We start from the raw sequence: 14,220 nt of genomic DNA, 5'->3' as shown, positions 1-14,220 counted from the left end.
ACCATCATGAAAATTTTTATTCCATTTTATTATTATTTCATTTAGGTATATATTAAAAAGAGTTGCTGAGAGGGGACATCCCTGTCGGACTCCTTGGTTAAGATCGCTCACGATTTATTCTTATTTGTATTTGATTATTTTCATATATACTTGTGATAGCTTTTAGGATATTATTTGGTATTTGTCTTTCTTTTAATATGTTAAATAATATGTTTCTTTTAACTTTGTCAAATGCTTTTTCAAAGTCAATAAATGCAATATGTGTTTCTAAATTGTATTCTCTTCTTTCCTCTATTATTAATTTTAGGCAAAAGGCCGGGTCTATACATGATCGTCCTTTTCTAAATCCATTCTGTACTTTTAAAATAAAGTTTTCAGAATGTTTTATTAGTTTGTTATCTAAAATTCTGCACAAGCAGGAGTAATGAATCCAAATCATAACTCCTGCTTCTGCTTTTTTGGTCTCTGTGTGCAGAATGTGTAGAACCAGACTGTCTAATATTTATATGATCAGATAATGGATCTATTGGAACATAAGGTACAGAATAATTTAAAGTGTAGCATATAATGTGAAAATTTTTTCCCTGGGAAAGTGCCTATATTGTGCTGGAAATATATTTATCCATGCAGAAACTTGAAGTAATTTATTGGTATTGTTTACATTGTAAAATTAATTTTGGGTACTTGATCTAGTACAGTTGCTACTGCTTTTGAAACCATACCATTTCAAAATACAGCAAAGCGTCTGCAAAATTTCATTGTTAGAAACTTAGCTTAAAAAAATTTTAACCAGTATTGATCTCTAACAGTAGTAGATCATTTTTGTTATTCAGATTTATTTTATCTTTTAGGATTGAAAGTGGTTCTTCCTCCTCCTCTTCCGTTGCTCCTCTTTCTACTACTAATGGTAATGGCACTGTTGATTGTGATCTGAGAGATGATGAAATAATTGAGAAAGATATTACCATAGGTCTTGCTAGAAAGCGTACCACTTCCAAAGGAAACCATCCACCAGAACTTGAAGCTTGGTTGACAACATTTCAGGTATTTGCCACTTAACTAAAAAAAATACTAACTGTATGTAGTTTATTGAAATAACTATCAACATATAACCCAGCATGCTTCTGTTACAAACTCTGTACATAGGATCTTTTTATCTTAATTATTTATGCCACACTTTGTGCTCCTCACGTTTCATCTTATTTTTTGTAATTGTACCATGAGTTCAATTTAGTTCAATATAATTTTTGCAACTAGAGCTGTGGTAATGTTTTTGTTTGCATTCAAATTCATGAAAAGGAAGCAAATGGAAAGCAAAATCTATGTGGTGCCTATTTTTTTTTTTTTTTTTTTTTATCCTCTATTTTTTTCTTATTTAAAAGAATTATCACTCCATATCTTTAATACAGTGCTGATAAATAAACCATATTGCTATTAAAAAAATTTTGTAGTAATGGTAGTTAAAGAATGAAAGCACGCATTAGAACATGTCCATGAAGACAAATCAGCAGCATATGTTCTGTACTTAAATTGTATTTTTCATTGATCAACTTACAAAGTATACATTATATATGAAAAATAAACGCTCAAAATGAGGAGGGTTGTTAATATAACAAAGAAGAGAGTACAGTCTTGTGGAATATCATCATTAATTGCAAATTTGAGCATAAAAATCCATTTAACATGTAATGTGTTAAATGGATTTAACACAGGCAGTGAGCTCACAACCCAGTTGCAAAAAAAATCAGTGCAATAAGGTTTGAGAAATGAAAAATGGAGTGTGCTGTAGTGTCATTTTCAGAAAAACTGAGGAAGATTTGATATTACGAGAAAGAGAGTAGGCAAAGAATGGAACCTTGTGGAATATCAGTATTAGTTGCAAATTTGATAATAAAAACACATCTAATATTTACATAATGTGCACCCACACAGAAAGCTCATAATCCAGGAGCAAAAAAATTATAAGATATAATATATTATGTGATCAAATGCTCTTGAGTAGTGGTGCTCAAGTGTGACTACCAAACACATAAATATCAAATTTTTTTATTTGTTACATTTCGGCATTAAAAAATTAATTTACATACAGTAATAATATATCATATGGATTTAAAAAAAAAAAAAAACAAGATTCAACAGTATGAGACATTCTTGTTCATCCAGAGTACTAGTGTTTTAATAATTATACTAGATGTATTTTAAATACTGACAGAGATTTGCCAGTATCTGTCAACTCTTCTTTTCTAAGCTACAGAGGATGGCAATACCTCTGTGGCTTGATATAATGGCCTTAGCTGAAAGATACGTAACTCTAAAATTGACTACATCAAAGTTCAATGTGAATATGTTCAGAAGACAGTCAAACTAAGTCATTAAAGCCAAATATTAAAAAATGACAGATTTTGCATTTATGGTTATAAGTTGCAATTGGAATCTGAATGAATTTGCATATTTTGTAGGAAAATAATGGTGACTATTGACGTAAATTGTTTGCATAGTGAAATTAGGTAATGTTCTACATTGAAAACCAAAGGAATCTCAGAATCATTAAAAATTGACTTAGCTAGATTAGCTTCTGAATTTTTTTTTTTAAGTAGAAATTGTGGATGTAATAATTCATTCTCTTAAACTTATTAAGAGGCTTTTCAACGTTTTACAAGAACTTGGAAATGTAAGATATCAACAATGGGACATTAATAATAATTCATGTTGCACACATGTGAGAAAAGTTGTTTTCAGTGAGATTCATTCTTTGTTGTGTATAGTATCATCTTATATAATTTCCTAAGTTATATTATCTGAGTACTGATCATTTCTTCAGTGATAATGACATTTTGCATTTGCTTTTGTTTTATTTCTGATTCTATTTTGTTTCTTTCCCTCTTTCATCTATTCTTTTCATTGTGTGTATACATTTTTAACAAAAATTTAATACTTCCAAGTTGCAAAAGTGATTCAAGTTTTGTATAAGTTTTTCTTGTTTTTGACGATATTGATTCATTAATATATTAAAAAAAAAAATCAGCTAACGCCTTTTTATTCCCGTATACAGGAGTAGGCAAGCCAGGTCGGAGCTCTGCTGCTAATACATGCAGCAGAGCTCCGACCTTCAGGGACGAGCACTTTTATTAGACCAAGACCAATCGGACTTCGGTCTGAAACTCTTGGTGACTCTGGATAACTTTGAGCAGATCGCACGGTCTCGTACTGGCGACGCATCTTTCAAGTGTCTGCCTTATCAACTGTCAATGGTAGGTTATGCGCCTACCATGGTCGTAACGGGTAATGGGGAATCAGGGTTTGATTCCAGAGAGGGAGCCTGAGAAACGGCTTCCACATCCAAGGAAGGCAGCAGGTGCGCAAATTACCCACTCCAGGCACGGGGAGGTAGTGACATTAATATATATTGTATTTATTTTGTTAGATATATTTCTGTTCCTTATTAATAATTTCACTATGAATATAAGAAAAATTTTGGTAAGAAAAGAACAGAAGATAAAATTTTAGAAACCGTAATGGGTACTTGAAATTGATGCAAGTATTTCACAACCAGCATCAAAACAAAGTCGAAATTTTCAAGAAGAAAAAACAACTTTTCATCAAGATTGGGAAGAATTGTATTTAATTATATTAAATGAAAACAAAAAAGATGATGTGGCCAATGCCATTGGTACTGTTTTATAAAATGATTAACCGTCAAATTAAATCATATGGCATGCAGCATCATTAACAACACCCATAAAGCGAAAGTTGAGAAAAAATGGCCATCTCCACATTTATGCCACAGACTTATCAAAAATTTAAAAAGGGTCTGGCTTAACACATACTATTTGGATTACAAGACCATAGGTTTTAATACACATATATACAAAAACGTCTACTAGTTTCGCTAGCTGTAACTGACTAGCTTTGTCAAGACAAGAAGGTAAAAAACTACTAGTAAATGCAAAAAAAAAAAAAAAAGGAATGCAGTAACAATTAACAACAGTTAGACAAAATTGGAAGGCTCGTACAAGACCATAGGTTTTAATACACATATATACAAAATCATCTTCTAGTTTCTCTAGCTGTAACTGACTAGCTTTGTCAAGATGAGAAGGTAAAAAACTACTGGTAAATGCAAAAAAAAGCCTTCCAATTTTGTCTAATTGTTGTTAGCCGTTACTGCATTCCTTTTTTTTCTTTTTTTTGCATTTACTAGTAGTTTTTTACCTTCTTGTCTTGACAAAGCTAGTCAGTTACAGCTAGTGAAACTAGTAGATGTTTTTGTATATATGTGTATTAAAACCGATGGTCTTGTAGTCCAAATAGTATGTGTTAATCTTAAAAAAAAAAAAAAGACCAAATATAACTTCCATCAGGGTTTGGCTTCTCAAAGGAAACCAATGATAACTTTTCTCTCCAGAAATGATAAATTATACTTATTTGATATTTGAAATATTTGGATATTTGGATATAAGTCAGTTTTTTGATTGAAAAATATTGCAAACCTTTTTCTGAAGGAGAATTTTTGAAATCAGTTGTCTTGGCTGTAGAGCCTGGAAATAAAATATTTCAAAATATAGAATTTTGTGTGTTTATAGGCAAAGAAGTAAGTGAATCAATAAATACGAGTCCTCTTTATATTTTCTGCTTAGATAAAATTAATGATATAACAGACACCTGTCAAATCCTGATATGTGCAAGATATTTCACATTGAACTAAATTTGTTGAAAAGTTATTAGGTGTCATTTTGTTAAAAGAGCATCCAGTGCAGTGAATATTTATAATGCAGTTAAGGATTTTATATCCTGCTAAATGCAAGGATATAAAAAGAAAAACTAAACGGTGTTGTAGAGGACAAATGACTAGAAGAACAGAATTTATTCGAAAAAGGCCAAACTAGCATAGTCTCAATTTTCACTCTAAAATTATTAATTGAAAAGAGAAGAGAATTTCAAAAAGAAATACATAGTCTACATTGATTTTGAAAAAGTCTTTGATAAAATTAATAGACAAAAATTATTAACATATTAATCAATCTAAATATATCAAACTAGCCCTTACAGTCTATTCAAGAGATATAAACACAGGAAATAAAATATCAGTCAAATTAGAACAAATATCAGTATGGAAAAACATATCAAGAGGAGTATAGCAAAGATATACCCTATCACCTCTACTTTTTTAATATTTATAAAAATAAAATTATAACAATCTGAAAACAGCATAATCCATTTACACTACTATTTGCAAATGATCACATTGTATTAGCTACATCAGATCATCATCTGATGTAGCTAATACATCACATAGATCAGGGAAATCATTAAATAAAATTTCAGAACAATATATGAGAATATCAAAAATAATGGCTTTTAAAGGACAATAACCAATAAGAAGCAAAATAATGATAGATAATAAAATATTAGAACAAGTAAATACTTTCAAATGCATGGGATATAACTTATCACATGAAGATGAAAAAGATATAGACATTAAAATATCAAATTTTGTTAAACAGCATAATAGACAATATGTTTAAGCCATCCCTGGTACAAAAATATGCCAGAATCAGACTATATAATGTCCTATCTAAACCAACTTTATTATATGGAAGTGAAATATGGACCATAAAAAAAAAAAAAAGAAGAATGCTGAAAAACGGATTAAATCCATTTTTCAGAGATGAAATTTGTTAGAAAACCACCAACAAATGAAGAAATTTTACAATTCCTGAATATAAAACAAACTGTTCTATAAGTAAATATAAACAAAAATGTTCAAACATCTAAATCAAATGGACAATAGCAGACTGCCAAAAATACCACAACAGATATAAAATAAATGGAAAGAGAAGGATTGGAAGACCAAGAAAGCGATGGCATGAGACTGGAACAGGCCACTTGGCCTAAAATCCATGATAGGAAGAACAAAAAACAAAAATGTTTAATATTTCCATAAATAATTTACATGCTCTTAACTGCTGGTGCTTGCAACAGTAATAAAAAGTGAATGGAATGATATACTAACCTTGTTTAATAAAAACTGTTATTGTTCAGGAGGTGCTTATCAACAAAACAGTTTGAATTTTCTTAATGCAATCGCACAAGTAGTGTCGTGAACTGTATGAAAATGTTTTAAGTGCATTGGAACGTTATCATAAAGATTTAGCAGAATGGTTGCAAAATGAATGGCTTAATGTTATTTTAAAAAAGATTACTTTTTACTAAGGTTGAGCTCCATAAATAAGCAACCACAAACAAGTAACTTGACAATTATGGATGCAATGTTTATAATTGATAACTTAAAAATATCTCAAAATGATCTTACATGTCAAGCTGAGAATGATTTTTCAATTTTTCCTTCTTTAAATAGTTTTATAAATATGACATCTAACAGAATCATTCAAACAAATGTTAAAAATAAAATTACCAATTGCTTAAAATCTTTAAATACCAAACTGGACCAAATTCAAGATTTCAAGAAATGGATATGGAATGTTTGGAATCTTTGAACAACAGACTATCCTTATTTTCTGCTATTTCAGTACTTAGTTGGACAAATGTAAAACTTTCCTTAATGGAAATTTGTAATGAAGACAGATTCAAGATGAATATTTTTTTCAAAAGTAAACACTTGACAGTAGTTGGATTTGTATGACAATTCAAATGAATATAAAGAATTAGCTACAGTAGCTCTATTTCTTTTATCAATGTTCCCAACAACAGTTTACTGTGAGCAAGCTTTTCATACATTGCATCATCATCATCAAATTCCCACCATGTACCCTCAAGGGTTGTACAGGATATGATAGTACTACATGAAAAAAATTACATCATTACTAACTTCCTATCTACAATTTTCCTCCAAATAAGTCTGTTACTTGTCAAGACTCCAACATTATCAGGTCTTATATTTCTATCGTCTAAGGCACTTTGTACCGTATCAATCCACCTATATCTTGGTCTTCCTCTGGGTCGTTTTGCTGCCAACCTGGCAGAGAACACTTGTTTTGCTAATCTTTCTTCCATTCTGTTTAAGTGACCATACCACCTGAGATTAGCTGTGCTAATGCATTCCTGGATGTTGACAATGTCAAGTTCTTTCCTAATATCCTCGTTTTTAATATGATATTGCCATTGATGCCATCTGTTCACGCCTATAATCTTTCTCAGGACTCTCATATCAGCAGTCTCTAGTCTTTGGTCAAGTGTTTTACTTCTGACCCAGCTCTCAGATCCATAAGTTAAAACTGGTTTGAACACTTGTCTTGTATACAGCTAATTTAGTGTTCCGACTAATTTCTCTCTTATTCCATATGAATTTATTCAATTGACTTCCTACCATACCAGCTTTTCTGATTCTGTTGTCTATTTTTATATTTAATTTACCATCTTCAGTAAAAATCGTGCCTAAGTAGCTGAAATGTTTCACGTGTTCCACAGGTTCTCCATTCACAACACAGTTGACATTTTCAATGATTCTCCCTATTTTCATTGTCTTTGTCTTTTTATTGCTGACCTTCATACCATATCTATTACAACAGCTATTCAATTTAGTCAGAGAATCTTGGAAGTATAACATTATCCACATAAAGCAAAAAAGCTGATGTTAACATCTCCAATTTTGATATCATGTTTAATACCACTTTCCTTCATAATGTGATCCATATAGATAATGAATAACAAAGGGGATAATGTACATCCTTGCCTCACACCAGATTTAACATTAAACCATCTTCCTGTATTTCCTTCAGTTCAAACTGCTGACTTACAACTCAAATAAAAGACTAAGTATTGCTTGATATAATGTCCCATTGACACCATATAACTGGAGCGTATTGAATAGCTTCTCTCTTGGCACCTTGTCATATGCCTTTTCCAAATCGACAAAACTTAAATACAGATCTTTATTATATTCCCATGCTTTCTCGACTATTTGTCGTAAATTGAAGATCTGATCCTGACAGCCTCTGTTTGGCCTGAATCCAGCTTGTTCTTCACCCAGCTTTTCTTCCACAATTCTTCTCAACTGTTTCTCAATTATACTTGCATAGATCTTGCCAGGAACACTCAGTAGGGAAATACCTCTGTAATTCTCACATTCAGTTGTATTTCCCTTTTTATATATGGGTACTATGAGAGCTCTACTCCAATCATCAGGAATTCGTCCCTCTGTCTAGGCTTTCTGAACTATGCATTGCAGCCACAGTAAGACTCTTATACCACCATACTTCAGCATTTCTGGTCAAATGTCATCTACTCCTTCTGCCTTTCCACATTTCAAGCCTTTGATGGCTTTTTCTACTTCAACTATGGATATGTATTCCTGACTGCATGCCTAGTCAGTGTTTTTTACCACTGTGCTGTCATCACTGCTTGTTTCATTTAGCAGTTTTTCAAAGTAATTATTCCATACTTCAAGGATATCTTTTTTTCCCATTTTCATGTCACCTTTATCATCTCTAACTCCTTTTACAGCACTCTTTCTTCCATTCCTAAGCTTCTTCAACAACCTCGAGAATATTTTGCCACCTTCTTGATATTTATTTTCTATATTCTTGCCAAAGTCCTCCAATGACTTTTGTTTAGCTAGTTTTACACAGTGTTTAGCATTCTTGCATTTGTCTCTGTATTCTCTAAGAGCACAAGCTGACTTATTTGCCAGGAACTTTTGATATGCTTTCTTCTTTTCCTTCACTGCCTCTTTAACTTCCTGTGTCCACCATGGAGTTCTAATTTTTCTATCCTTGCAGACAACTTCACCACATGCCTCTAGCTGAATTAATCAGGGCTTTCTTCATGGCTTGCCACTGAATTTCCAAGGTTTGATTCCTGTTCTCAAACTCTTTCATTTTTTTCTTCAATAATCTTTGTGTATTTTAGTCTACAGTTCACATCTGAGAGCTGCTCAACTTTTATTCGCTTTATAATTTCTTATATGTTATTCTTTTCAATATGAAATTCAATTTTATCCTGCTCAAGACTAAATAGTGATCACTTCCAATTTCAAATCCTCTGTACACTCTGGTGTCCTGCACCAGGTAGAAAACATCACTCTCAACAATAACATAGTCAATGATTCTTTTCTTATTCCTTGGTTCTTCTCTCCATGTGAATTTGTGGACATTTTTATGTTGGAACATGGTGTTAGTAATAACCAGTCCATGTCCTGAGCAGAAATCCAACAAATATTTGCCATTATTATTAGCTTTGTTTGATGTGTAGAGGTGGAAAAATGATTTTTTCTCTGTTGATTAAAGGTTGATTTATAACATTCTGTTCTACAACATTTAAGGATATTCTAAGAGGCCAATGTTTCTGACTCCAGTGTTGGTTTCTAGCTCGACTATCCCAGAAGCATAGAAAACACGGAAACTTTGTATATCCTCTTTGAAAGCCAAGTAAAAAGTTCACCATTTTAAGATCCACACAGATGATCCAGTTATGGTCTGTATATTTTAATAACTTCAGAACCTTTTTAATGTCCTCATATGTTTCTTTTAAGTGGACTGAATAGCCAATTAGGAATTGAGCCATATACATTCCCATTGTGTAGTAAGACACACTTGAGACTTCTGCTTGAACTGTCGATAAATAAACGCCACTCATTTGGATGATATTGTACAACACTCATTTCAGTTAGTAAACCTGACACATTATTACAGTAAACAAACCCACACTCGTGTTTAAAATATTGTACAAGATTACTTTCCCTGCTATGACAAAAAGTTATCTTCGTATCTTGCTCTAGTAAGTTTTTTCATTTAATCTTGAAGCTAACAATTCCAATGATTCCTTTGATAGGCCCAAATCTCTTACTAAGTCATTCAGTTCCGCTTGAGTAAAACGTTGCGGTCCAGAACTAGAAATTAAATTTTCATTGTCTGAATCAACATCCGGGTCTTGCTCCTCAAGAACATCTGGCATATCCCGATCATGCTCGTTCTCAAGTAAAGGAAGTCCTTTATAAATTGGCACGGCTATTTCATTGTAATGAGCAAGTGGCCGAATTGCTGAGTCGAGATTTGGATACACAATTTTTTTCTTATTCTTCTTATTATAACCAGAAGTCTGAACTAAACAAAAATAGCAATCATCTACGTGATTTTTCGGTTCACGCCAAATCATTGGAATGCCAAAAGCTAATTTTTGGCGTTTTCCCTTGCTCCACTGTCATAAATTTTCTACACATGACTTACACACTTTATTTGGAGCCCATTACTTGTCCTGATCTGCAATTTTTACGTCAAAGTATGCAAAGTACACTTTCTTAACGAAATCAGTGATATTTGTCCTTTGACTGGGAACAGTAAAGCTGCCACAAATGTAGCAGAAGGAATCTACACTGTTGACACAATTTCGAGTAGTCGACATGATGTATTTTCTTCACTGCCGACTAACATGCAATTAACAAGACAAAAAAAACCAGAGACTTTATTGAAACATTATAAGCGCTCATCATACCTTCATGATCAATTAACGTTTGACTGATTTCAATCATTCTTTTTCCGCTATGACGCATATAGCATTCATTTGTTTTAGGCAGTTGTCATTGCCTACTTTTCATCACGTAAATGTATTAGGTCGGTTATCAGCCTCTCTCACATTCAAAGCACCAGTACGTGCCGTTGCAGGTTCTTACGCATTTATTCATTTACTAACAAGCGAGAGTGGTGATTGCTCCGATTCTGATCTGCGCACTGCTTTGAATAATAGGCTATATCTTCGGGAATTTTTCGAATTTCTTGATAAAAAGTTAGGAACAGATTTTTAAAAGTACATACTTTCAGAAAATAATATTAAAAAATCAATTGTTTTGATTCTCTAAATAGTACTACCTCCTTAAAATTATCAAAAACTTACAAATTAGCAAAAAGAAAATGCCATAGAGGAAAAACCTGACTTGATAGAGAAAAATGGGTTTGATATTTGAAATCATCGCACCCAAATTAGTAGAAAACAAGTGTCAGATCATAATCAGCAGAAAAAAAAGTTTTTTTTGTAGGCTAGTGTTATTTAATCCTGAAAGTCAGTCTGTTGATTTATGTCTTAAACATAGTGACCCTATTTAGGATTCACTGTTTAACTTTTATAATATAGATGAATATGAGTTCCCTAATTTTTTAGATTTTTAAAAGGCAGGAAAAATCAAGTGATTCCTTTAGGTATTCATATATCCTTTCTTATATTAGTAATATCAGTATGTATACTAAAATAAACAGCCAAAAGGCTTTAGTTTGGCAATGCAAAATTATATAAGTAAAGTGGATATTAAATCCAGCATTATTTCAAAGCAAAAACTTTCATAGTTTCTTCATTCTGCTTTGAAATAATGCTGGGTTTAACATCCACTTATATAAATAGCATAACTGGTAATTAGTTTACGGAATTAACTACGTAAATGAAGTATATTAATTAAAGGTAACTTTAATGAATCACTTCTATATTTCGGCAACGTCACATTGCCATCTTCAGGAACATAAAAATATGGTATGTGCACTCAGGAACTAACACAAAGCAAATGAGGAAGAACGCAAGAAACTAATATTGTTCCTAAAGTCCTAATGGTGCTCTCTTGCGGGCTAATTTGGTAGTCTTGGCAGTTGGGCTGAAGTTCTCATAATGAAAGTCTCCCAAATTTGGGGCAGTTTCATGCACCCAAATTTGTTGAGGTTAGGACTGTTTTTTAGAGCTGCTGAAGATTCTTTGAATAATCTTTCGTATTTAAACTTGCTGCGATGAATTATTTTTGTTTTCTTCCAACGAATTTTATGGTGGGTATCTAAGGCATGGTCTGCCAGCCCAGAGCGGCTGTACTGGTGAAAACGGATGTAGTCTTGGTGTTCTGAAATCCTCCCTGATATTTGTTGTTCTGCCTGTTTGGCCAAAGTAGGACAATTTGCAGCTGCAAGGGACCTGGTATACATCAGGCAGGTCTAGGGGAAGTGGTTGGTCTTTGGTAGAGCAGATAAGGGATGCCAACTTTTTATATGGTCTGTAACAGGAAGTAAGGTCATATTTTTTGAGGATATTGGTTATTTTCTCAGAGGTGCCCTGGATGTAGGGGATGGTGATAGACTTGGTGTAATCTTTATTGTGGAGGGGGGGTTGTGGTTTACAGGTTTTAGTATTTTTTGGATTTTTTTGGGGTTATAGCCATTGGCTAAGAAAGTGTTGAGAATGTGGTTTAGTTCAATAGTCAGGGCCTTGTCATCTGAGCAGATTAATTTTGCCCTGTTATATAGTGTTTTTATCACCCCATATTGTTGTGAGGGGGGGGGGGGGATTGCTGGTGAATGTATCGGCCAGTATGGGTGGGTTTTCTGTAAACAGAGAAAACCGTTGGAAGAAAACAAAAATAATTCATCGCAGCAAGTTTAAATACGAAAGATTATTCAAAGAATCTTCAGCAGCTCTAAAAAACAGTCCTAACCTCAACAAATTTGGGTGCATGAAACTGCCCCAAATTTGGGAGACTTTCATTATGAGAACTTCAGCCCAACTGCCAAGACTACCAAATTAGCCCGCAAGAGGGCACCATTAGGACTTTAGGAACAATATTAGTTTCTTGCTTTCTCTCTCATTTGCTTTGTGTTAGTTCCTGAGTGCACATACCATATCTTTATGTTCCTGAAGATGGCAATGTGACATTGCCGAAATATAGAAGTTATTCATTAAAGTTACCTTTAATTAATATACTTTATATGCGTTTGTTAATTCCGTAAACTAATTACCAGTTATGTCTAACCAACGTATAAGCCTTGCTACTAGAATCATGATCATCCACGGAGATGCAAATCGCGAAAGGCCCGTCAATACGGCAAATTGAGGTTGAAGATATCGAGGCAAATAAATCGTCTGACGTTCCTAAAACGCTGCCGGGATAACAAAGTGATCCCTAATTGTGTCAAATTGAAGCGCCGTTTTACTTCAGAGAAAGCTCTACGCATTTATAACCGCACTAGCTTCTCCCCTGTTAAGAGAACAAATTACCGCGACGCGCGTTCTCCTTGCCGACGAAAACAAAACCTTACGGGCACTAGAGGAAGAGCTTTCGGATACACTCGGCCGTGATCTATGGTCGATACTTCATGACATCTCATGCTCATCGGCAAGAAAAGAATTTGAAAAAAATACGTAGTCGACACGTAAAAAAATACGAAGACCTGACGAAGAATTCTACTTCCTTACCACAGCCACCACTCAACACTGTAGTCAACCTCTCGTCGGCAGTTTTAAAGCCTGAAGCACTCACCGCACTTTCACGTGGTCACAATTTCGCCCTAGCTCCTAAAAGGATACCTGCTGAAGAAATCATGATCCAAATAGAGCGTGGGATTCGCAACCTGCCTAACCATATCGCCAACAACGTAAGACTGGATGTAGTCGGTGTTCTGACTAAAGCCAAACCTCCAAAAACCAACTTATCCAAAAACGAATATGCAGCCCTACAAGAATTGAAAAACAACAAAAAAATAGTAATCACCAAAGCTGATAAGGGAAGCGCCACTGTGGTACTCAATCAAAAAGACTACAAAGGTAAGCTAAATGCTTTAGTACTAGACCGTACTACTTACCTCCCCATTGAATACAATCCGACCAGCTCTCAGATTAGAACTCTCCACAGATTCCTTAAGAAAGTCACTTCTTGGCCTGTGGAAGTCACCAACAAACTTAAACCTTATAACTCTAGATCCCCCCCCCCGATTATATGGACTCCCAAAAATACATAAACAAAATGTGCCATTGCGTCCCATAGTGGATGGCATTGATTCCCCCACATATAAATTAGCCAAACATTTAGCCAAAACGCTCACACACTACACTGGCAACACACCATCACACATAAAAAACTCAGCCCACTTTAAAGCCAGTATAGAAAACCTCACACTCCAACACACTGACATAATGGTCAGTTTTGACGTCTCCTCCCTATTCACTAATGTCCCACTCAAAGAAACCCCTGAGCTCATCCAAGCCAAGTTTTCTGCCGATATCTCAGCCCTATTTCCGTTCACAATGAACTCAGGCTATTTCGTTTGGCAAGGAAAGTTCTACAAACAGATAGAGGGGACAGCCATGGGTTCACCACTTTCCCCACCCTTGGCCAATTTCTTTATGGAGACATTTGAAGAGAAAGCCTTAAACTCCGCCCCACAAAAACCCACTATTTGGCTTCGTTATGTGGATGATGTGTTTGCTATTTGGCCACATGGCTCAGACACACTCCACTCC

The 14,220-nt window shown here is 34.0% G+C and overlaps 1 protein-coding gene across 2 annotated transcripts in view; it reads left to right on the top strand.

Annotated features, from left to right (window-relative positions):
• LOC150104101 (F-box/WD repeat-containing protein 7-like) overlaps positions 1-14,220 on the top strand; it is a 234,683-nt gene that overhangs the window by 131,809 nt on the left and 88,654 nt on the right. For both annotated transcript variants that reach the window (XM_090396763.1, XM_090396761.1), the window contains exon 5: positions 852-1,044. In XM_090396763.1, coding sequence (XP_090252889.1) covers positions 852-1,044 — 193 coding nt within the window. The remainder of the gene's footprint in view (positions 1-851; positions 1,045-14,220) is intronic.

The sequence above is a fragment of the Typopeltis vanoorti genome, chromosome 8 (genome assembly GCF_054136105.1).
Source record: "Typopeltis vanoorti isolate ZY-2024b chromosome 8, IOZ_Tvanoo_1.0, whole genome shotgun sequence".
Classification (NCBI taxonomy): domain Eukaryota; kingdom Metazoa; phylum Arthropoda; class Arachnida; order Uropygi; family Thelyphonidae; genus Typopeltis; species Typopeltis vanoorti.
The sequence above is the reverse complement of the archived record's forward strand: the minus strand, read 5'-3'. Positions and strand labels throughout refer to the sequence as shown.